General features: G+C 32.2%; 2 protein-coding genes and 2 non-coding genes across 5 annotated transcripts in view; all 4 read right to left on the bottom strand.

Annotated features, from left to right (window-relative positions):
* The window catches only part of LOC141452747 (uncharacterized), a 244,474-nt gene extending 238,829 nt beyond the window's left edge, over positions 1–5,645 (bottom strand). The window contains exon 1 of the mRNA XM_074125147.1: positions 5,387–5,645. The gene's annotated coding sequence lies outside the window, so the exon portion shown is untranslated. The remainder of the gene's footprint in view (positions 1–5,386) is intronic.
* A 4,923-nt stretch (positions 5,646–10,568) lies between these two features.
* On the bottom strand, positions 10,569–23,077 carry Mvb12 (multivesicular body subunit 12-like Mvb12). 2 transcript variants are annotated; one of them, XM_074125222.1, is made up of 9 exons: positions 22,733–23,037; positions 22,443–22,664; positions 22,162–22,360; positions 21,874–22,003; positions 19,784–19,870; positions 19,434–19,702; positions 19,298–19,362; positions 17,912–17,962; positions 10,569–17,215 (listed from the first exon to the last, which is right to left on the bottom strand). In XM_074125222.1, exons 2-9 carry the CDS (start codon positions 22,539–22,541, stop codon positions 17,177–17,179), a joined length of 939 nt encoding a protein of 312 aa, XP_073981323.1. In that variant the 5' UTR covers positions 22,542–22,664; positions 22,733–23,037; the 3' UTR covers positions 10,569–17,176. The 2 variants fall into 2 exon arrangements, with proteins under 2 accessions (XP_073981323.1, XP_073981329.1); XM_074125228.1 differs by having other exon boundaries at positions 17,912–17,956; positions 22,443–23,077.
* A 1,016-nt stretch (positions 23,078–24,093) lies between these two features.
* Positions 24,094–24,212, bottom strand: LOC141446392 (5S ribosomal RNA). The gene has a single exon (XR_012453688.1). It is a non-coding gene; the product is annotated as a 5S ribosomal RNA (ribosomal RNA).
* A 284-nt stretch (positions 24,213–24,496) lies between these two features.
* LOC141446331 (5S ribosomal RNA) lies at positions 24,497–24,615 on the bottom strand. The gene has a single exon (XR_012453640.1). It is a non-coding gene; the product is annotated as a 5S ribosomal RNA (ribosomal RNA).
* Between the last annotated feature and the right edge of the window lie 488 nt (positions 24,616–25,103).

Raw genomic sequence — 25,103 nt, 5'->3', positions numbered from 1 at the left:
GCAGCTGGAGTATCAACATTCAATCTTGATTTCTCACTTAGCCAAAAATCATTACCCATTGAAAAAATTGTTCCAGGGCAGCACAACTGCTGCATTTGTTCCAGGGCAGCACAACTGCTGCATTTGTTCCAGGGCAGCACAACGTAAATTCAACAGGAATTACTAAATTTTCATAGGGAATGTGTTCATTTTTGAAATGGGTAAATATTTCCACCCATCTTTTATCAATTTCAACATGTTGATTTTCCCATTGTTCTAATTTATCAGAATTTAAATATATATTCAGTCTTCTAATTTCTTCAAACAGACAATTGTCATCGATTTTAATATCAGGCATTTCTTTCGACAAAAACTCAACACAATTTCTGAATACAGAGATTAACATATCAAAAAGGAGGACAAATATCGAAAAGGAGGACAGGTAGGAGGACATTTTTCGAGGGAGGACAGAACCTACAAGAGGAAATTGGTCACCTTACTAAACAGAAACTCAGGGATATATCCCGTAAGTTCCCCGGGTTAAATGATTCCCACACCCACGAATTAGGAATAGAATTAATGATTTCAAATTGTTTCTTAATATTATAAAGGGCGTTTATATTTATAACCTGCACAGAGATAACATATCTGATAAAAACAAAGTACCGCTATCTATTGAAAATAATTTTTCCAGCAAAATGTTTTAAATTTAATTTTAAGTAACGTAAAGAAAATCGTTGAAACAATTTTAATGAAAGTAGCAAAAAAAAACTTAAAAATGCCTTTTTATAAAATTACAATAATGTCTTAAAATAAATCAGCTGATCATAAATATTTCGCACAGTGTAGCCAACACAATAAATAAACAAACCAGGTTAGCCCCCCTCTCACCAATAAATGTGTTTATTGCAGATATATTTATTCCCAGAATGAATTGCTCATACTGAAATGTGAAGAGGCGGTTAATTTAATGTAAATCAAACGAAAGAAAATAAACAATTACGCGCTGGTTAGCTAGGTTTTTTTTAAATAATAATTCATGTGGGAGTAAATGCATAGGTTAAAAAAAAAAATCATTAAAAAATTTAACATCGATTTAGTTAAATCGATGTTAAATAATACGATCAACTAGGGTATAGAGTTTTATTCAAAGAGGTTATTCACCCAAAACTAAAATTGGTACTAGCTCAATTATACAGGTAAACAAACCATAATGAACAGACTAGTAAAACCAAATAAGAATTCGAAAGGAACCTTTTAAAGATGATTATAGAAAAATAATGCCCAACAAATAGTACAAAGAAATTTTACTTTCTCTTACTTGCTGCCTGTAAGAGGGGTGAGTGTTCTCAAATGGGAGCAAATTTTGGATACTTAAGATCTCTTAAACTAAATTTAGAGCTTGAAAAAGTTCTTCCACACTTCAAGACAATAAATTGGCACCTGCTAGTTAGTTTGATTTTGTCTCTTAAAGCTTATCACCTGTTTCCGCTGGTAAAATCGAGTCGAATTATCAAATTTGAACAATCTATCACTTTCCGTTTTTTTAAGTTATTACGGTAGACTACTTGACCGCAGATCCAAACTCGACTTGAATCACAAACTGACTATTACACATATACAAGACACTGTTAAGACCTAGGACATACGGAGCAGAAGTGTGGGGCTCATCCAAACCCCTGTTAACTCCAAACGCCTGCAGACACTACACAGTCTAAAATCTTACGGAAAAGCCCTTAATGCTCCATATTACATTTCTAACCTTACCAAACACACTGACCTACACAACCCTTTTGTAACCGATCTAATAAAGTCTCGCTACCATTTCACAGCCTCCTAGAGCTCTCCATTCTAATCCTCTTGTACAACAACTCTCCTCTCCTCAATTCTTCCAGACAATCCTGCTCGTCGACTAAAGCGAAAGTGGTCTAGGGACCTACTAATATGAGTGCAATCTACTGAGAAAAAGTTCCATCAATGGGTGGTTGCTACTACATGACTTTCATGTGAATTTAACCAGTATCATTAAATTTACTTGATGCAACATTTGTTGTAGTTGTAAATATATGGCAAATAAAGTGAAAAAAAAAAAGTTAAGTATTACAGCCGTAATTATACAGCCCATATGTGCCCACTTACAGGATGCAGGCAAGTATCCTGGCCAATTTGTAGTGTATCCTAACCGCATTTTCACTCAGGTGTATGAGACTAGGAGGATAACAGGTACCAGGAAGAAAGGAAGGACTAGAAGAACATGGGAACTGGATGCTTGGCAAAGGTTTTAGGAGAATGGTCGCGATTGGAGAAGATGGTGAGTGATCTTCGAGTTAAATTTAATTTTAAATGTTTAAAACAAAAAAAAAAACATTTGTAAGTAACGTAAAGAAAATCGTTGAAACAATTTTAATGAAAGTCGCCCCCCCAAAAAAACTTAAAAATGCCTATACAACAGTACAATAATGCCTTAAAATAAATCAGCTGATCATAAATATTTCGCACAGTGTAGCCAACACAATAAAATAAATAAATAAATAAACCAGGTTCCCCCCCTCTCACCAATAAATGTGTTCAGGATGGCACAGAATTGAACAAACGGGATGAAGAAGAAGAAGAAAGTAAAAATAAGAGCAATCAATTGCGTTAACATCGATTAGAAATTCTGTTTTCAGAACTATTTTGTAAAACATCAGGGAGGGGCACCGTTACAAAAAATAAAAAGAATTAATTAGTTCATAAAAAAAAAGTGTTGATACTGACAGTGACATGAACTTGGGCACAGTGGTTGAAGTTTGGAATTTTGAGTGAAGCGGTAGTGGTGTGAACTTGACTAGCGTAGTTTCAAAAAGGATGCCGAGCTGTGTCAGTTCTAGATAGAAAGCCGATACTTTGTTTATTCTACTCTTCTGTGTGAATTCCTTCAATAAACACGTTATTAGTTTTGACATGTTTTGGGCGCCATTATGAGTTCCTCACTACACCATATAGTATTCATATAAGATAAATTAATATTGATTGATTATTCCTGTATTGTTACACACCTCCTCTGACTGAAATTTCTTTACAATCTAGCATCAAGGTGACCCCAGTTAGAGTTGATGTTCTCAGGAGTTATTCACGCATTCTCGCAAAGTAAAATTACTAAAATAATTTTTTAAAAAATCTATTACAGGATTCAGGCAAAACTGAGCTTAATTTCAAAACTTAAAATTTAAAAATTATTCAAAATAGTAAATGAAATTGTCAGCCTTAATTACTTCATTAAGCGATATCAAAGATACTTCATCTCAAGGTCAGTATCTGCTTGGAGCCGCCAATCAAATCTTTCACACGCTTATAATTGTTTTGAATTCGATTCTAAGAAAAAAAAAAAATATCGTTTTACAAAAAATACGCCATTGCCTGATTGATCAATAAAAAATTTTAAAGTGTATTTGTATGATTATTTATTGTTACGTCACGAAAAAAGTCGCAACACTAACACAGAACGTGGCTTCTTACAGGAAAGCTTAAATTGTTGTTCATTGTTTTTTGGTGACTGATTTATAGTTTCAATAGGTTGTAAAAATAAATGCCATTTCAGTCAGCATTTATTTTTTTCATCCTGTGGAAAGCTTAAAGTTTACACCTTCCCGCCATCAAAGCTCTAAACATTAAAACTATTCGGACCTTAAAGATTTTAAACAAAACTGAGCAGACACTATCCGCGTAGTTAGTACGCAAAGTTTGCAGAGAAATAATTGTAGCCATTATCGATAAAAATCTCGATAAAATTAACAAAGCAAAATTCCACTTCCGGTTGATAGATTTTTTGACAAGAAAACTTCGCCATTTGTTGCGGAAATAATTTTTTTTTGGTGTAAGGACTCCATGGTAATAAGACTGGAGAAATGTGGATATAAGAATTTTACATGTTTGGATTGTAAGCGCTTCGTTCCAGGAAGTTGGGATGGTTTCTTGGATCCGCAAAGTTCCGCTCTGTACATCCGTAACGGTCATCAAAGTTACTTTTTTACAACCAGTCGCCAGTTTTGCTGACAAGTTCACCGTGAAGTTTGTTCCAAGAAGACGTATCAAATAGTCAGCAGTTAACTGCATTTCAAGTTCAGTACCAGTCTTTTCAGATCGGTCTCGCTTGGTGTCCAAGATCGTCCCACGTTACCAGGTAGAAAACTCCAGATTGCATACTTGGTCAGATGCCTCTAGGTCTTAGTTATTCATCAGACTAATGGGGGGGCAGGTTGGTAGTCTCAGTTTAGTGATTTATATGCGCCCTATTCAACTGGGAAGATTAATGTGATCCTGTATATTTAGAGGGACTTCTTCTTCAGAGAATAAGTTTAAGAATACCATAGAGATAACAACCGCAGAGTACTAACATACTCGTATATTGATTGGGACGGATAGGATTGTATCGCGTTTTTATAAATTGAAAATTCTCAAATTAATTTGATGCCCCCAATTATTACTCTCAATTTCTTCATAATCTGTGATAAATTTTAAATTGAGTTATTTACTGGAAAGCATATATTTTGAGAGACGCCACGATAGCCGAGCGGTTAGAGGCGAGACCTGTAAAGTATTGTGGATCTGAGTAGGTTCGATTCCCGGTCTTAGGCTTTGGATGTTATTTAATGGTTAATATGAGAAATTTATAGTAAAGTATGTTTGCTAGTCGCCTCCGTCCATTAGACACCTAATTTGGTAGTTGGACGTAAAGCCCGCCTGAAAAAATAGGTAATTACTTAACTTTATATATTTTTGGGGTCTATTAAGCCAAGCAATTCATGCTGGAGCAATCAGGGGACTGGGACTGGTCTGTAAGGATGCTGGATCAAATCCAATCAAAACTTCCGGGAAATAATCATTTTCCGAGGGGTGCGAATCTGAAAAGGTTTCTGTAGAATACGCTTTTTGAACATAATGTCTTTTTGACTAGAAGTGGATCTTAACTTGAAAGTATGCTTAACACACATATGTAACCCACATATGGAGGGAAGTGAAGCCGCTTACTTCTTCATGGAGCTTGGCGTCCCTGCGGGAATCCCAGCCAGGCAACGCAACCAGAATTCATTTTTACACCTTTAATAGCCACACCAGTGCAAGTATGGCCCTGCAGAGGTAGTTGATGGGAGCGATTTCTTAGGTTTTACGACCATACAAAGCCAACTCTGTCACATTCACATTCATTTACATACACACTAGAGTCGCTAGAAATCTATGAACAAAGTCTGACTCTTAAAAGAGTTGTATAGTAGAATTATAAGAAGTAATGGAATACTCCAAGCATTCAAGAACATACTTTTCAAGCGAGGTAAGCCAATGGGTATCAAATCAAAACAAGGGTAACTTCATTAAAAATAAATTCAGAAGAAGAATTAAACTGATTTTTGTAAAATAAATTACTGACCTTAAATAAATTATAATAATCCGATTAGAGATGTCACAAAAAAAAATATTACACCATTAAAAAAAAAAAAAAAAAATAAACCTTAAGAACAAAAATCAACACTATATTCTTCTTGTTTTTCAGCAAAAATAAACAAAAGCAAAACAATAAACATGAACTGTACAAAAAGGAAAGAAAAACGTAAACAAAGAACGTTAATAATAATCAAGCGCTAAAACCTAAAGAGGCAAGATGCCGACTGGTTTAAGTGAACAGCAGTATGGCAACGAGTCCCGCCAGAAAACGGATCTTTGTCCCCCACCACTCCAATACAACGTGATACCAACTGATTCTCGTGTAGTTAGTCTTCCCCTACCCGCCAACTTCCCCGACATGTGCATACACACTAACACAAACACACACACGCTTGCACTCAGCATGACGGTTAACAACAAATACATCCCCCACTCCTTGCTGGTATTCAGTTCATAAAACTGTTCAAAATATCTCTCCTCCAGCTCACCATAGTTTAAGGTACTCCGTGTATATATAAGGCCTTGAATTCTTTCTATCGTTCCAGTAAAATTGTTACAGAAATAGTAAAAGCTCTGGAATGAAGGCTAACACGATCTTCTTGGGTCGCTATGATTGATATTATAACCACTCTGCAAGGGAACGTATTGTAATCGCGCAGATTTGCATTTTTGAAGGTTGAAAGTGTGGTTAGGACCTCATTTCTGACTTTATCGTTTCCTGTTTCCTGCATTCCTGATCGGACTTCTAATCACCAGAGGTGTAGAGATTTCGACTCAGTCAGCAAGTGCAATGATAGGTAACGTCGAAGTGAAGTCGAACTCTCTTCCCCTAACTGATTATTCTACCTCTGGTGATGAACAAAAGTTTGAAACCATTTAGGGATACATTTAAACATGCATGCTACGATAGATAAAATAATAACAGTTTTGTTTTTTTTTTTCAAATTTGCCTGTTTGTATTTGTCTGGAAATGTACATATATCTAAAACGAAAAAATCCTTAAAGAGTTCAAATTTGGTACTTGATTTAAGTGCTAGCGAGAAACCCGACCCTGAGCTTTTAAAGTAAAGTAATGCCTATTTTTTCAGGCGGGCTTTACGTCCAACTACCAAATTAGGTGTCGTGGACGGAGGCGACTAGAAAAACATACTTTACTGTAAATTTTTCTTTTATTAACCATTAAATAAAATCCAAGGCCTAGACTGGGATTCGAACCCAGTACCACAATACATATTAGCTTTACAGGTCTCGCCTCACTAACCGCTCGGCTACCGTGGCGCCTCCGACTCTGAGCTTTTCCACCAAAATCAGCGCACCAAAAATCAGCCACTTTTAAATAAATCGACCTTTTTCCTAGAGCACCGCCAAGAAGATCATACGCAGGCTACATTCCCCTCCAACTGCGCTGGCTCTCCAAGAAAGCCCCGGGGATAGAGTGGAAATGTAACCCCTTCCTAGAGCAACTCACACTTCTCCCTGCACTGCTAATACAGATAAAGAAATCAATAATATTAGCTAGAACTATGGAATTGAAACATATGTTTTTCAACAATAAAACATGAAAATGGTCAATAAAACAATTATCATTACAGACAGGTTGCGAGAATAGTGATTTTATTAAAGAATCCATTAACACAATTGGGAAAGGGATGAAAAACTACAACAAATATTAAAATGTGGTCTGCCCAAGCAGAAAAAACCTCTTCCCAACTGGACTGTTTGATGAAATGATGAACTTGAAAACAAAAAATTACAAAGAGCGAAGATATTAAAGAAAAATCTACATGAAAAATTTGCTGTTAATTATTAAACATAATTGAAGGAAATTGAAGAAAATACCCATTTTTAATTATCTGTTGTTTCTATAGGAAAATTAAGCTGGATAAACTTGGAAGATGTAGACATATCTAACGATAAGCAAGCTCAATAAATGTGAGAACACTATTCAACTCAAACGCCTAAACATGAAATACTTGTAGTCAAATAAATACTCTTTTGGTAGACACTCTGCCTAGAAAGAAACAAAACAAAACTTAAAGTAAATGAATAAATAAATTTGAAGAAGATTGTTGATTCTACTAAATTTTTTGAGCAAATACCCAACAGTTCTGGGATGAACAACTAAAAGTACGAACGAAAGACAAGAAAAGATGTGCTCTTTACAAAGCCTGGGAAATCTACGCTCTTAATAGAGTATTTTTCAAAAATAGTTGTGAGGAATTTCATTACTTGATAAAACTTCATCGAGAAGTATTATCTGTAATCTAAGAACTATATCACTGTAAAAGATACATGATTTAGTTAATTTTTTTAGTCCATTGTTTAAAGTTTAATTTTAAGATTGCTATAATTAATTTGATTCTTTTAATTTTGCAGATTCCCTATACATACGAGAAAAGCCGAACAATTTTCTTGATTTATTCAAACCAAAGAACGAAGTCTCCAGTTTTACATATGATAAAAAATATTCAAGTATAGCAGAAGAGTTAAAACAGAGTTAGCAAAAAAAAAGTTATAAATTGCATGCATTGGATATTAAGGTTCGCAACTAAGGATAAGAATTGATAAAACTTACAATCAGAATTAAAAGTAATTGTTTTTTTTAGTTGTAATACAAGCTCTAATCTATTTTGAACTGTAATGCACTCTGAAAATGCAGGCTTAATAGTAAAATTTTGTAGTAGAATCAACAGATGTTTTTTATTTTTTTTTTTTGTAACCATATATTATAGAATAAAATACAAATTTATTTAGAAAAACAAGTAAATATCTTTTCAAAAATTGTAGGAGAACGGCTACATTACATATAGTACCCAAAGTAGCCGGTAGAATGCGCTACAATGTCTATTTCTTACTACTCCAGCTGCTAGGAAAGCTCTTTAAGAAACAAGTATATATTTACTTTTATGAGTTACCTTAAAACCAAAAGTATAATGGAAAAAACCTTTTTTCATTAAAAAAAAAAAAAAATTATGATAATGGACTTACAATTTATGAAATAAATTTTTGCCAGAAAACTTAGAATTTGAAATAAAAAATAAATCGATTTAAATATTATATACTTTTCACAGAAAGAAAAAGTTAGAAAAAATCAAGTCACAGCCTCCTCAGAACCTAATAAAATCAATACCCTCAAAATAAAAAGTTTCAAAACCAAGTGACAGCTCCAAAATTTACTAATGAAACCCTATGGTTGACTGGGATTTTGTCATTTTTGCCAGCAGCCAAAATCTTTAAAAATATCACATATAAACGTATATATTTTTATCAATCTATTTATAAATATAATACCTTTAAATAGATAATAATAATTCTTTTTCTTTAAATTTCTGATACTATGCAACATAGGGCTAGAGTGCAAACAGCCATTTCAGTACTTTTTACGATGCTAGCCGATATCTAAAATATTGGGGGAAAAAAGCAAACAAAAGTCGGGAATGTATAGAAATTTTGTTTTTTTCATTATTTTTGGTGATTGAGAAGAAAGAAAGAATGCGAATTTCAGTCATTTCTTTTGCTGAGCTTTCGACCTAAGGACTAGGTCATCTTCAGGGTTGTGGAACATATTTTACAGTAGAGTTATAATGTATAATGATTTGATGTAAAAAATTAGTTTACCATAATTAATTATCTCATGCTGATGAAAATTATACTTTTAACATTGGATGAAAGGTTGATATCTTCTGTCCTTCCTAAATATGATATAAATTATAAACTATAAAGTACAAACTGTGGTCGGTTTTAAAACGTTTGGCTTATGAATAGGTCAGTGTTGCCAATGGTCAAAACAATTTTTTTTTTTTATGGGTTTTTAATAAATTGATGTATATGTTGTTCGTTCTGTTTTGAAATTTAAACTAAATTCCCTCTTTGATGTGTAAATAATTTCTAGTTCTTCCCTTTTTTGTGTGTATTTTTCTCTGATTTTAGTATGTTTGTGAATGAGAAATCGAAAGTGTGATGATTTTCTGTTTCATGTAGTTTTTGACGATTTTTTTTTCTACACCTATAACTTTAAAAAAGTTTATGCAATTCTAAATCTCTGTTATTTTTTTATTTAAATGATTTTATCAGTGCAAATTTTTAGAAGTGTATATAACACGTTGAAGCTAATTAATGTAAACAATGAAAGGTTTCAAGAAAAAAACTGAAATTTACAATTTGAGGAATTACTGTGAGCGTTCTCATTACATTTTTCGAGTCTTTTAAGAAAAGTAATTAGAAATAAATACAAGTTCAAATATTTTTTTAAACTTGCTTTATTAACTAGACTTTCGTGTTTCCAAAATTTAAATAATCTTTAGGAACCAATTATTTTTTGAATAACTTCGTTATTTTATCAGAGTTGTATCAATTTCTATGGTTGGAAAAACGTAATATTTCTACATGGAAATGGTAAGTTTTATGAAGATAACAATAGAAAAGTGAATTTATTGTTGAAACTTTTGTTTTAGAAAGTAAAATTTTCTAATTTTCAATCAGAAATCAAGATAACTTGTTCATTGAACTGCCTGATGGTTCTTTCGGTGGTAATTTTTGTCATCCACTCAACTTCCCATTGTTTTGTTTGAATCAATGCCTATTAAATCATATTTAATTTCGAAATGCCCTGCAAAATCTTTATCCTTACCTTTATCATTAATATATCAGTAATTCTTGAGGTTTTTGCTTTCCTAACTGACGTAAATTGAAAGTTCTTAAATGTTTCTATTTATTGATATATTTACGCCAGCGAATACATTGCAGAAACTCCAGGGTACCCAGGATGTAGCATGTTCAAAGTCCTTTTTCGCTGTACAATACACATTCTAATAGTTGACAATTGGCAAGAAACAATTTACTTTAAGAAATTGATGGTTAAAACTCGGGTGTACTTCTTCAGGAACTGGGGAAGATGGAAGTAGTGTTAAGGTGGTAGGATTCTAGGTAGTTGGTGAACCTTCAACTTTCCATATTTCTCTTTCACTTCTCTCCATTTCCTAAAGAAAGGCTCTAGAGTTGTCGAAACGTCTCGTGATTAATATTTCTAAAAGAAAACTGTGTTTAATGAACCCAACCAACTAATACGTCGTTTATTGTAACTACGGCCTATGATATATGGGCCAAGAAACATTTTGTTGGTCGTGAGGGAGAAAGAGACAAAAATTCTACAATAAAAAGTCAAAGCATTGAAATGGCTAAAATAAATATAATATAAATTCGATTACAATAATGATTTTTAGAAAAACAAAAATAAAAATCATCCAACAATATATGGCAATGAAAGCGTTATATAATTATAGTCATCAAAATTATAAATATATAATAATTGTTTTTTGCTTTTGGCATTTAAGTTATAACTAGTCAGTCGAAGGCAGGCAAATTTCAAAAGATGATAATTTTGTCTTGATAACATTTGATACTTCTAAAATAAAATATTAAAAACAAAATCAATATATTTTGTTTTAATATTTTAATTAGGTTGGTACAATATTTTCGTAGCATGATATGCGAATGCCAGCATTGTTCACTAAAAAATAAAAAAAATAAAGCATAACTTTTAATACAGTTACAAATAAAACATAAAATTCAATGAAACTAAATAATAATTCCTCAACAATCTAATTCATAAATTTATTTTTTTAAATCTTTGCTAACAGTTTTGCAAATTTATTTTTAGTTTGGCTAACTATAATGACGTAAAATTATTTATTATCAATAAGTTTCCAGTAAAAAATAAAGTAACAATATTTCTAAATGATTTACTAGTATATTCAATCATGAGGGCATAGAATTGTATTGGTGGAAATGAGAACTCGCTTTGGGATGCAGCGCCTTAATGAGACCGACTTTAAGCTGGATTAACTAACTGGGAGGAAGAGCAGAGTTCCCGGGCATCAGTAGCTCAGGAAAAAAAAAGCTCTGAATTTAAACTTTAGAATTAAACCAGCTAAGTTAAATCCAGTCTAAGTGAATCGAACAACACTCTTAAGGGAAAACAGCATAAGCTGTTCGAACAACAGACTCTTCCGACCTTAAGTTCCTAATCTCCCGACAACTCTCAACAGATATCCGTGAGATGTGATTTTTCTTGTCTACACATTTCTTGACGATCAATTGTCCACTGGACAGTTTTAATTCCATAAATACTACGAACACCTCTGTCAATGTGATGTCTCCTTAAATCACATTGTCTAATACGGGATTAGACTCCTCTCTGAAGTGTGAGCTCTGTGAGGAACCCAGTACCATCTCAGCCCTTTCCAAAACCCTGATCAAAATCAAGACTACCTCCAACCGAACTTGGTCTTTAAAAGGATATTTCAGAGAACATTATTTCCTATGAACGAGAATACGATCAAGTTCTCAGAATATGAATTGAAGGTGTAATTGCCAGCTAAGAGATTGTTGACAGTCCAAAACTGACAGTTATGAAAGGCTTCGAGTAGATATTCACCGTGTTGTTTTCTAAATGTACCCAGCTTCACAGTTAAGTCACACCTGGGATTTGCGCGTCTCCATTTCCTCCGGAACTATTCGTAGTCCCTATGATTGAACACCAAGTTACAACTAACCACATTTATTTATTTCAAGCTCCCTATTTATTTTTCTTATTAAGGAACATACTTAATTTTTTTTTTTTTCTGAAAATTTCTTCTGACTATTAATAGTTTATTTATCTACAAAGATATAATTATTTTTTTTTAATAACAGGGAAGAAGGGATATCACAGAATTAAATATTGTTATTTCTTTTGAATGATATTTACGATTTCATTTCAATTTTTTTTCTTTTTAAATAGTTTTATAATACGTATCAATTTTAAAAATAAACTAACTCCATATTTTTTTTTTCTTTTATACTTACTTTTATATTTTAACAATCAACCGGAGAGAATTAAGAATTAAACGTGAAATGATCACGGGCTAATTATTTCTTATTTACAAGTTTTCAAAACAAAAATCTTTAAATATGGTGGCTTTTTGTATATTAAGATTTGTTTTAATGCCAATATTTCACCTTTTAGAACGGCTGATTTGATTAATGATTAGTTTAGTGAATTTGGCTAAATGAACTAATCGTAAGAATCAAATTAGATACAAAAACTAGTTAAAGTGTTTATTTAGATCTATTGGTAATGTAGCAACTCAGGGCAAATTTTGACTTCAAGCTAGGCGTTCAAAAAATCCAACGAAATACGCTCATGTGGGCTGGTCATCTATTAGAGTTGGTGCCCAGTCGTACACCCAGAATCTTATTTAGCGTAAATGTGGATGCCTACGCAGGGGAGAGAAGAGAAAGGGGCCCAGATTAAAATGAAAGAAACTAGGACTTTGAGGAATATGTCCTGAATAAAGAAACACCCAAAACTTCTTAAAGTATTCAATTGGGGAAAAAAATCCCTTACAATTTTAGAATACTTGTACAATTAGTTGTAATATAGAATTTGAATTCTAATATTATCTCGCCTTTACGATTGTAAATGATTTGAGCTTAAGGAAATCAATAGTAAAGTATGCTAGCTATTCGTTTCAGTCCCGTGACGACATCTGATTGGAAGCTGGAAGCCTGCCAGTAAAATTGGCAATAATTCTAAATAACGGAATGACTTTTTCTATCCTTACGCAATCACGAACCAATTACTAAGATTTAGTTTTTTTCTTTTCAACAAATCTTTAATTTCAACATTAGCAGGTTTTTCCTTACAGTTTTATGAACTAAAAAAGAAAAAAAAGAAATGAAAAACTTGTGAAACCGTTTTTCTCTTATTAAATTTTTGGCAAGTTAATAATCATTCTCTTGTAACTATAGAGTTGGAAGAAAAAACAGACTTATACCTAGGCAAAAAATATACTATCTTATTTGACTAAGTCAATGGCATTTTTTCGATCAGTTTTTCTGTAACAAACGTGACTAAGTCGAAAGTTAGAAATATAAATTCTTAAGAAATCAAAAAGTGTGTTATAAAAGCAATTTTAAGCAAATTAAAAGCAATGTCGTTATCTTGTTTACATTGGGATGGGTTCAGATAGAATTCACTTTAAGTTTTTTTTTAACGTAATTCTAATAACGTAATAGTTTCTAGAGTAACCCACTACAGCAATTATGTAAAATAGCATCGATTGACGCCGATAGACAGTAAGTACTACGTGTTCAAACTGAAAGTCTATCACTTCCAGAAAATAATCTTCCAGCGCCAGTGTTCAACAACAACAAAAATTGGACATAACCCGTGGATTTCCTTGCGGAAATAGATTACTTCGAAGGTAGGAACAAAACCTCGAAGCTAAAATTAAGCTTACGAATTTTCATCACATGATACAGAAAACATTCAAACCGCATTCGTTTTTTATATCCAATTTCTGAAACGCAATTTGCCTAGGTAAAAGCTGTTGTTCTACTTCATGCTTTTGTTGATTACACAAATCTATAATAGCATAGGTTAACAATTTTAGCATTTAATTAATATGCATTTGTCTATGGACTAATTAGCTTTTTGTAATATTTTGTTTTTCTTAAAATAAAATTAATAGTTATTCCCAATAACAGTATACAATTAATTGATTGGCACAGTATATACTTTATAAACAGTATAAACATAGTTGGCACAGTATAAACTGTTTACTGGATTACAGAATGGTTTTAATGCTGTTTGTTATTAATAATAGGTATTTTAGTAGGAAACTTTTAATTTTATGTAAAATTAAGATTAAAAATAAACAATAAATAAATAAATATAAAATAAAGCAAAGCAGCGAACAATCTATGACACAATATTATAAAAGTAAGTTAAAAAAATAAAACTCCAAACTCCAGTACTAAAACACAATTTTTTTTTTCGATCAACGTAACTTTCTCATCATTTATGTTTTTCCTCAAAATGAACTGATGTTATGCAAAAAAAAACCCTTAAAACTGAGCATCTACACGGAACACATTATCAAGTCTAATTTTTTATGATATTAATAAATTCGTATACCCAAAATTTACTTTTGAGCATCTTAAATATTAAAAATAATAATAACTATGGATACGTTTTGTGCAGTTAGATAGGCTAAGAGAAACGTTGGCCACAAGAAAATCAATTTACTAAAAATATGGTAAATCTTCAGGTTTACAATGTTAATAAGTTCAAATAAGGATCAAGCATTACGGAAGACGAGAAAATAATGGGCTAATTCGGAAATTAATTTTCCAATAAGATTTTACTCATTTCCATCATGGTTTTTGCATCAATGGTTGATTTTGTCGTTTTATGCAAAAACCTATGTTTTAAAAGTAATTCTAGGCAACCTCATATCATCATTTACGTAACTATTAACTTTAAATAATGTTTATTTGCCTACTTCCTCATGTTGGATAACTTTATTTTATGTATAACAAGAAAAGGATCTTAAGTTTAAGATCTCAAAAGATTGGATCTTATTGTTGCTTCTTCCACTTTGGTATTTAGCGAAACTAAATAGAGTCTCTGAACAGAAACTTTGATAAATTAAAGTCCAAATTCCTGGACTTGAATTGGACAAACAAAAACTCTTGTAATGAAAATTTCTCTCGATACTAGTTTTTCCGGAGGATTCGAACGCCACTACTTAACTAACGCCTGCTCTTTGAACTTTATTTTCCACATATTGAACAGACATTACAGATTTGAACCATACTCCATTCTCGGCTAAAATCCTTAACTAGTATTCCCGTCAATTTAATCGGCCCAAGTTACCAAATTCCAATAAGAGCTTTAAATAAACAGTAGGTAACCGCTATCGTTTAGCCCCCTTAAAATTCTTACATTTCTCAATTTACCTCAAACAAACTTCCAATTATTATATAAAATAACGGTACCATTGATACAATAACCATTAATTCTACTTACAAATCAATCAACAAGCAAAACATTGGATTTCGGAGGGGGTGCTGGTAGTAGATGATAATCAGTAATGCTTGATCAATCCTATTAGGTACTAGAAGTTTCAAATCAGACTAATAATGGATACAATTAACACGTTTATAATTAATGTTTTTGCTTTCTTAAAAAAAACACAGTTATCTTTCAATTGTCAAAGATTCGGACAAAATTATTATCATTTTAAACTCCTCAATAAATACAAGTTCATGCAAAAACAATTTTTTTTTTTTTTAATTGTATATCATTGAAATTTATTAAAATTATTACCATGAACATATCCAATTATATTTTTAAATACAAAACATTTAATGGCTTTGTCATTACTTTTAGAAATTTTATAGTTTGCTGAGTTTACAAATTGAGACGATTCAGCAGAGCAGGTTATGTTTGCATTTGTAATCAGTGATGTCTTAAACATTTTCTTATCAATAATCCTCCTTAAAATTTAATCTTTAAATAATTTTCTTTTCTTTTTTTGGCTTATTTTTATTAAAATTCTAATTTTTTTTTATTATTTCTTTATTTTAAAGAAGTAAAGTATCATCTACTTTTTCCAGGCGGCGCTTTACGTCCAACTACCAAGTAGGTGACGTGGTTGAGGGCAGAAGCTTATATTTTACTATTAACAATTTTTTCTAACAAATAAAACGTTGTCGAATTATGACCTCCCACATACGAAGCCACTATCTTAACCACTAGACCAACACCAGCCCCTGTTTCTTTACTTTAAGATAATAAGTTCGTAAAAACTGAATGGTATTTGCAGATAAAAATATAAAATTCAATAAAAAATACACCTTTTTTTTTTTAAATTAAATAAAAATATAATTAGTGTACTTAAAAATTGGTAGTTGGACGTTAAGCCCCGCCTGAAAAAAAAAAAAAAAATGTCGATTACTTTACTAAGTATATTTGAACAATTTTCCCTGTTATTCATTTTTAAAATCAAATTCATGTTAATTCATTCACGAAATTCTGAATTAAAATTCATACTTATCACAAATGGTTTAATCTAAAAAGATAATTGGGAACTAAGTAAAATACAATACTAATATTTGATCATTTGTACGACATTTTTTTTTACAAGAAATTGAAACAAAAATCAAAAAAACCAGTAAAGACTACTTATTGAGTTACTTTAAACAATTCAGTTCTAGTTTTTACAAAAAAAAAAAAAAAATCATTTTATATTTAACGAACATTTCATGCAAAAAAGGGTCCAAATTGTTTTTTAAAAAATAATACGTGATTTATTGATCATTTTATTCTATACTCAAATATGAAATTAGTTGACAAATTTGAGCAAATTTATTTACTGGTGTGATCATTATTAAACTTGGATGGAATTACGAAACTATTGAAGTAAATAAAGCTTAAAATTTTTTCGTCTAAAATAAAATTAAAAAGGAGTTCAAAAATTGACCCTTTTATTATGCAATTACGATTATCAAGATGGCTGTACATAATCCATTGATTTTTTTTTCTTTTTTTAATTAAATTCTAAATCAAGACAGCTGATATTAATAAATTGAGTAATTACACAAAGAACCCTGATGTTTTTTGTTTACCGACAATTTTATTTATTTCTTTATTATAAATTTATCAATTATCATTTTTATTTTACCACCATATTTTCATGATTTTTTTCCCCCCTTGAGATAACTCAAAGCATTTTTTTTTTAATCTTTATTTTCTATTTATAATATCTTATAAAAATTACAACTTTCAGTAATAATTGATAAAAAGGTGATAATTATTTATTATAATAAATGTTCTATATATATATATATATGATAACTATAAAAGCTGTTGTCCGCACAGTTTTCTAATAGCTCTTTTACTCACTCGTCTCATTTCATGAAATTGTAGAGCTTGATCAGCCGGCTTACGCTATGTTGACTCTCTTTCCAATCGGAAATCATAATAATACTGAAAAAAAATTATAATAAAAGAATATTACTGATTAATTTCTTTAAAAAATCACGCACACACACTAAAATCATCAATCTTGGAAATCGTCCCTCATTTTAACCGCCAATAATGTGTTGTTTCAGATTTTTGGAAATTGCCTATCAACTAAGGAGTTTCCGAGGATATTTTAATCCCCCTTTAAACATGTATTTCTGTATATTATACCAAAATGACACCTTAAGGGGCAAAAAAATACACCGACTCTCTTAAAAGTCCCGTTGAACTTATTAGTCTGGAGAAATTTCTCAAATAAATGCAGTAGACAATGAGTATGAAAAGTCGTAAAGAAACTCATCGGAGTTTTCTATAAGAAAATCTTAAAAAAGGAAATGATCCATTCAGTGAAGTAGTACTTCCGTTGTTGGAATTTCCATTAAACTCAAAATTTTAGTAATGCATTCAAACTTCCTGAAAAAGAAAATAAATTAGGACTCAAAATCGTAAATTACATTCTCAAATGGTTCTTTAGAGATAGGACACCTACCCAATCTCTTCCCTTAAGATTATTTCATGTGAGACTATTTCAAAATCACTTTTTCGGATTCAGGGGACATCAAAACGGATATTTTCCGTGAAAACTCGAAATCAGAATGCATTCCTTGTAGAGAAATTAATAATGTAGCAGATTAATTAAAGAAAAAAACAATAACTCACTTCTTTGTCTATCTCTTCTTTCGTTTTGCTCTTCAAATGTGAAATCTGCAACTTACAATAAAATGCAAATTACTAAAATATTAGCTTTTCTTTTAAATAAACGGTTGACTTTCAAGAATTTTTAGTACTCGGATAATCTGAGAAGAGAAGTTTATTAAGTGCGGCCAGAGAATCTCGCAATCTCGAAAATCCTACTTGTTCAATAACTACCAGACCTTCAACGAGTGTTCACAACCAAGAAAAAGTTGTGCATCATCGTCCCCACCATAAAAATGAGACAGCGCTAAGTTAAGCAACTCTTCCGGGACCAAATCATCTATGTCCTAGAAAATCTAGAATCTGAAAAATTTCCAGCAGATGGTTGGAATGACTTGTCTAGGATTCAAAGAACCAGCACAGGCTACACTTCTTTACATGCTTCTAGTGTCTTCGATAATCAAGGGGAAACCTGTTCAACATGTGCAGCCTATCATGTCCTAATTGAAATTCAGAAGTTCCAGATCCTTTCCTGGCAAAAAAGGCTAAGTTGTGAATGCTTTGAGTACCAGGAGATCTTGAAAAGTCGGCATTATTGAACAGGTAACACATTAGCACACTGTTCAATGAACTAAATGATGGTTTTACCATCGGCATGGAAAGATGTATCCTGATTCCAATCATTCCTAACACGTTGAACTGGACACTTTTTCCAAATTGTACAATTTTCAAGCTGGATGACACTGGTAAAGTTGCCTAGTGGTACTGAGTATCCGAACCTAGGCGCCTAATACTCTAGCTTCATTTTAGAGTTACCAATCCATCTCCAGGGGGCTTCCGAAAGGTAGTCAGAGAAGTCTACTGCTTTGCTGACGATGCACCTTCCCTACTAATACCATTCTATCATTCATTTCGAATTCCTCCACTTCTGGAACCTAATTTCTACGATATCGTCAAGATTTTGGCATTTTAGGCCACCTCAAAGTAAGCCGTCAAGTTACTCTATTACGTGTAAATGTCACATTTCGTGCCATCAAATTGGAATATTTTGAAATTGTTTTCTAGAAAGCTCCTGATGAAGGGCATCAATAAATTTATTTAAGACTTTCTCTGGCCATTGCTAAATATTATTCCTTTTCTAAACTTCTTTATTTTGCAGATGGAATACGATACAGCCAAATTGTCTGTTCTACACTTCCGTCATTTCTCAATGTCCCTTTATCTTTTTCTTTAAAAGCTGAAGTCTGATGAGAAAACATGGGCTGCTCTTTAGAACTCATCTTATGAAGGGACGACAAGAGCCACATCATCTGCTAAGAGAACTGGATGTGCGAACGCATTACCATTCTCAAAACTACCATTAGTACTTCCTAAGATATTTGTTAGTAGAAATGTGAGAGATTAACTTACCAATGGTTGTTTATCGCACAGCAGCTGAAGTGATGGATGCAAGACAAATGGAATCCCCTCTAGTCCTGTAAAAATTTGAACATAAAGTTAATAAAATTTTCAAGATGAACAAATTACTCTAAGAAAACCAACTGACCATGGTGTTGAGTGAGGGTACCGTAATAGCAAGTAGCAGGTTGTGGTGGTCTTGGTGGTGGATTCGGTCGTGGCAGAGGTTGTACATTACTTTGAGGTGATGGAACTGGAGGCGCTGGTCTTTGAGGCACTAAAAGATTCACGTATTCATCACTAGGAGATGCGGTAATCTTATCAGGTTTCGAGTCTTTACAGACTACTGCTGATGGGTAGATTCCGTTAGTTTTCTGTGACGTAATTCCTGGCAAGGGTACTCCGTTAGGATTGAGACTGTAATACAATGAAGTTGGCCAATTTTAATTTTAATCATTTTTAATAATAAATGAAATTTTAAATATAGGAAATGCTTACCTGTAACCTAAAATCGGGGCAGGTGATGTACTCAGAATGGGCTTTAATTGAATTTTTTTAATACAAACGCCCAGTCCATTTATAGATCTGAAGCAGAAAAAATAATGAGTTGACAACCAATTTCTGAAAGGTTGTTTAGCTATAACTTGCTATATTCTCTTCTTAACAAACTAAAGTGCATTGCTTCCTACGGATTGCCTATGGTCATCCGAATGGCGACCCGCCTTAATCAATGCTTCAATTCCTTCATCAGTTTAGGTGAGAAAACTATTAACGAATTTTTTCATAAGCCTGATGGTTCCACCTCATTTCCGCGACTTATTCAGCCACGATTAGATGTGATGGTACAAAAAAACAAAAACAGATTCAATGAGAATTCCAGCGGAATACTCTTACGACGACAGGAGATCACTGCCTCAATGCTTGGCCACTTCTCCCAGAGGAGCAAGATTCTTGGGAAGATCTCCAAGTAATCTTGAGAGTTAACTTGATAGAACATATAATCTAGCCATAAGAGCTGTCCAGAAGTTAGCAAGAATTATACAGTTGAATTTATAATGCCAGTCTAATGATTTCTGTTCGTAGCTTTGGATGGAAGAGATATTAGCGGATCATACTCAGCTCCTCCTATTGGAGTACTTTAGCGATTAAGCGGGATAACTCTCAGTTTTAGAATAGTGCGTTCTCTTCCTTTTAATTCTAGAATAGTCTACTAGTCTCGATGGTTGGATTAGAACAGATGTTATAATTTGTAAAAATGAACAAGCAAGAACTTAGGAAATATTTCACCTCGCTTTCTTCCACCGAAAAATATAACCCTACTTATAATTTTACTTCAACTTTTAGACTGATAACCAAACATTTAACAATAACCTTTCTTCTTCTTCTTCCTTCAACAAATTAATTTTTAATTTTTGTTTTTAAAAATTAATAAAAAATAAATAAATAAAATAAAAACAATATTATTATTTACTCAACATGACAAAAAAGAAGATAACTGATTTTTCATTAGATTTTGTGTAGTATTTAAATTAAGAAAGTAAACAAAAGACTGAATAATTTATTTTAATTCCCCCATGGAATTAATTCATAATTAGAATAGATTAGTAATAGATTTGTTATAAATGTAGGATTAAAAGTTAAATAATCTGAAACATTTATTTCAAGAATAAACTACATTACTAAACAAATTTTACATGAATTTCAATTGTGTTATGTTAAGCTGTAAATCTTTAAAATTTTTCAAGGCATTTTCATCTGCAATTTTTTTTCAATAAAATTCTTAATTTTATTAAATCAATATTTAAAAAACAGATCCCTACAATTAATGAACTTAGTCGAATTACAAAAATTTTCTTGCAACAGCACACCCAGCCTGAAAGATCTAAATAATTTACGTTGCAAAATGCCTCAATATTGCAGACAACAAAGTAAATTTAGTCTTAGAAATGGAGTGTGAAAACTTGAGAGAAGTGGAAGTCAAGGAAGTTCACTATTAGCAGTCAGTCACTTGCCTAAGTTTAGAAATAAATAGGCCTTTCTTTTGGCCATCTTAGAGCTAAGGAATATTTAGCCCAGAACAGGTTTGCCCAGGAAGAAGAAACGGCATGACACGTATTTCCGGACTGTGTAAAAGGGCTAAGAGGTCTGGTCAAATTAAAAAAAAAAAAAATTCAATCTCTTGGGTCTAAGAAATGACAGAACTGATGAGGTGCTCCCCTAGGAGATGCAACAAATCCCCACAATGACATAGAAGTATCATTTTTTGAGTCCAAACTGATGTGCAAATCATAAAATAATCTAACGTATATATATAGTTTTGTTTCAGTTCTGACAGCTTGGCGACCAATTATTAAATTTGATGAAACAGGATAAAATTTTATGTAAGTACAATATTACAACTATTTCTTGGTGAAGGGGTTCAATTTAGGAAATTAATATATGAAATTTGCATTTTACTAGGGGTCACATAGCACTGAACTTAAACAGAAAGACAGCCTCTTTAAAATATAAGAAGCCAATATATATTGTCATACCACTTCACAAATATATCCAGTTATAATATGATTTAAAAAAAAAAACAATCTTACCCTACTAATTCGAATCCTTCTGGTGCTTGATTACTTTTACTCAACAGTATGACATCAGATACAGCTGAGGAAGCGACATTACGTCTTGTTAGTCGATAACAAATTTGACGTTTTTTCCAAGCTTTAGCATCTGGAAATCATTACATTTATTATTGCCATATTTAGAAAGTTTTTGACAAGAACTAAACAAAAATAAACCAGAATTGAAGTTTAAAAATTTGAATTTTCTGGTCAAATACCCATTTTGAATGTTTTGTAGAAATTTTAAATTTATAACAATTTAGTTACCTGTATCAATAGTTCTAGATACGAGGACATAACCATCTGGAGGTGGACCTTTTTCTGCAATCACGCCTATACTTTCTACTATATAATCTCCAATACCTGCTGTTTTCGATAAACATAAATATCTTGAGATTTTACCACCAAAAAATGTACTACCTTTCCATAAATCAGCATCTGAATCTTGATCGTGAGTTCGTGACACCTATAAGGAAAATATAAAAATAAAAGTATGACTCATCTACATTCGATTCAAAAGAAAGAACATGTTAAGTGGGCTTACTCACTACTGTAAATCCTGAAGGATTTTTTGTTAAATCTTCAATAATACATATGGCAGTAATTGGTTTATCATCAGGTAGCGATTTAAAAACTTGTTGCATCATTTCTAAGCACTTAAATTCTACTAATATTTTAAATAAAAGAACAACAGTCTCGTACGAAAGGAAGAAAAGGCACTTTCCTTTTGATGGTTGAGTTTTTTTTTTTTTTTCCTAACCAGTAGTAACCTAGAAATATTGCACTTCCTAAACGAATTACACAAGAGCCAAAATAAAATATTATATTAAATATTTACATGATTACACCATACTCAAAATAGAAACTATTGTGCCATTTACAATCTTTGTTGACAAACAAGAACACAATAGTATACACCCTGCGCCATCTTCTTCACTGTTTGTGTAACTGTTGTTCTCTCAAAGTTCCCATAAACTACTGAAATTATTAACACAGACGTGATAGAGCAGGAAATATCGATATGATACAGTTATGCAACTACACCATATCAAGTATATAGCTCTTAGATCTCCAGCACAATAATATCAAATAAATTAAAGTTATTTTTAACATTGACAGTGTGTACACTCCTTGGAAGTTGAAGAAACAACAAAATTAATTGGAAGCTTTTATAACTTTAAAGCCTATAATTTCATTGAATAAATGGACAATTCACTGGCTGACCTTGGTTTTTTGTTCTTACTGTAAAGTTTGGAATGCCATAACGTTCATGGTTTAATATTTGGTGCGCCACCCCACAGAAAAATTCAAACATTACAATAATAACTTTGGAAAGAGCTTGATTTGAAAAAAATCTCACCAGTTTATCAACAAATATTCAATTTTATTCATTAAGCAAGTATGATTCATTAAAGGTTCTAGTAGGATTCAGATTTCCATCGATCTTTTAAAGAAGCAAAAACTATCTGCACATAAATGGCGTTCAAAATGTTCCATTTATGTTTCAAATCAATAAGTGGATGTGAAATGTTGTCAACAGATGCTAAGATTGGTTTCAGTTGAAGCCGGTTGTACTTTCCAGCTTCTATAGTTTGTATATTTTCAAGAAATGTGTGTGGATCTTTGTTATCGATGGAATAGAAGACGCAGCAGTCGACGATCTGTCACTTAAGGAAGAAATTCGTTATTCGGCGTCAAACTTGGCACAAATAAAGCGTCTCAAGCAACTTGTTAAAACCGAATCTGTAACTGAAATAACTGAGTTCACGTACGTCATGAAAGGTTTTTCTTCAAGGTAGTTTTGAGTACAACTAGTGTGGGAAGAAAATCTTTTAGTATCATTAGCCATATAAGTATTCCTGGATAAGAAAACTCATCCAAATGGTATTTATGGCTAGACGAATGCTGAATAGTGGAAACTGTCGTAAGACAAACAATACCACTCTATTATTACTTTTCCAGAATATAATTTACAATCCGACATCGTCGAATCTTATCTTTTAATTGAGATATTATCTAGCTAAGGTCGATTTTTATCTAGTGATGCTAAGAAGAACAATTTTTGTTGATACGCTGGTTTTCCTTGAAAATTGGCGAACACTAAATTGTGCGTTAATTTCTATTATTTGCTAATAAAAGACTTACAAAAATTTAAGAGTAGTAGCGGAAATATAACAATAAATAAAACGTAAAAAAAAGTGCCAACAGCACGCGGTGTTCCCAGGCGGTCACCCATCCAGGTACTAACCACGCCCGATGTTGCTTAACTTCGGTGATCGGACGAGAACCGGTGTATTCAACATGGTATGGCCGTTGGCGAGAACTTCCGTGAAACTGGTGGATTAAATTATGTAAGTGGTTGAGGTTTTAGTTGTTTTCATGGTGGAAACTGCTAAGAGCGATGAATGTAAAACAAATCTAAGAGACTAACTGAATCTTTGGTTGGTATGAATAAATACTCCCTGAGTTTACACTATGAAATACTCCTGATAATAGAAAATAATCTTTTACGAGTTAAAAAATAAAATTTGTAGTATAATATACTTTTGTCCTCATACCACTAAACTAACTTTTCTTCATAAAAAACAAAATTTAAAAAAAATGCCAACAGCACGCGGTGTTCCCAGGCGGTCACCCATCCAGGTACTAACCACGCCCGATGTTGCTTAACTTCGGTGATCGGACGAGAACCGGTGTGTTCAACATGGTATGGCCGTTGGCGAAGTAGAATTGAGATTTCGTTCTTTATATGGTTAACAATCTGATTGTGATAACATAAAAGCTACGTATTATATCACTTCTTCATATTTGGTGTAGTGGCTATCACACTAGCTTTAGTATTTTAGCTTTGATTACCATGGCATGAGCTTTTATTCGTAAAATTTTTCCAGGGAAATATAATTTTTAAGGAACAGTAGAAGGCCGGTCTGTTTAATGTTTTTTTTGAGTTCACAATGGTTCAATCGCCCATTTAATATTAAGGTGGATTAAATCAATGAATGCTGAAATTCAGAGTTGGATGGTAATTCTTCTTCAAACAGTAAGTACCACTTCTTTGAAAATATTTTCACAATTCTTTTTAGATTTTCATTGAAGTAGCTCCTACAAATTTCTGTTAACATTTATACTATACACATTACATACTCATAGTCGTAGGATCATTCATTAGAATAAGTTTTATATATTATTTATACGAGTGAGGTGGGGAC

The sequence above is a fragment of the Rhodnius prolixus genome, unplaced genomic scaffold, assembly GCF_049639745.1.
Source record: "Rhodnius prolixus isolate KJV_2025 unplaced genomic scaffold, Rpr scaffold_1, whole genome shotgun sequence".
NCBI lineage: Eukaryota > Metazoa > Arthropoda > Insecta > Hemiptera > Reduviidae > Rhodnius > Rhodnius prolixus.
The sequence above is the reverse complement of the archived record's forward strand: the minus strand, read 5'-3'. Positions and strand labels throughout refer to the sequence as shown.

Excerpts from the sequence above, each read along its gene's own strand:
- Mvb12 (XM_074125222.1), bottom strand. The coding sequence starts at position 22,541 with ATGATGCAACAAGTTTTTAAATCGCTACCTGATGATAAACCAATTACT. Across the intron at positions 19,871-21,873 it reads GAAGGATTCGAATTAGTAGG|ATCTATAAATGGACTGGGCG; the intron begins GTAAGATTGTTT and ends TTTCTGCTTCAG. Across the intron at positions 19,703-19,783 it reads GCCCCGATTTTAGGTTACAG|TCTCAATCCTAACGGAGTAC; the intron begins GTAAGCATTTCC and ends ATTGTATTACAG.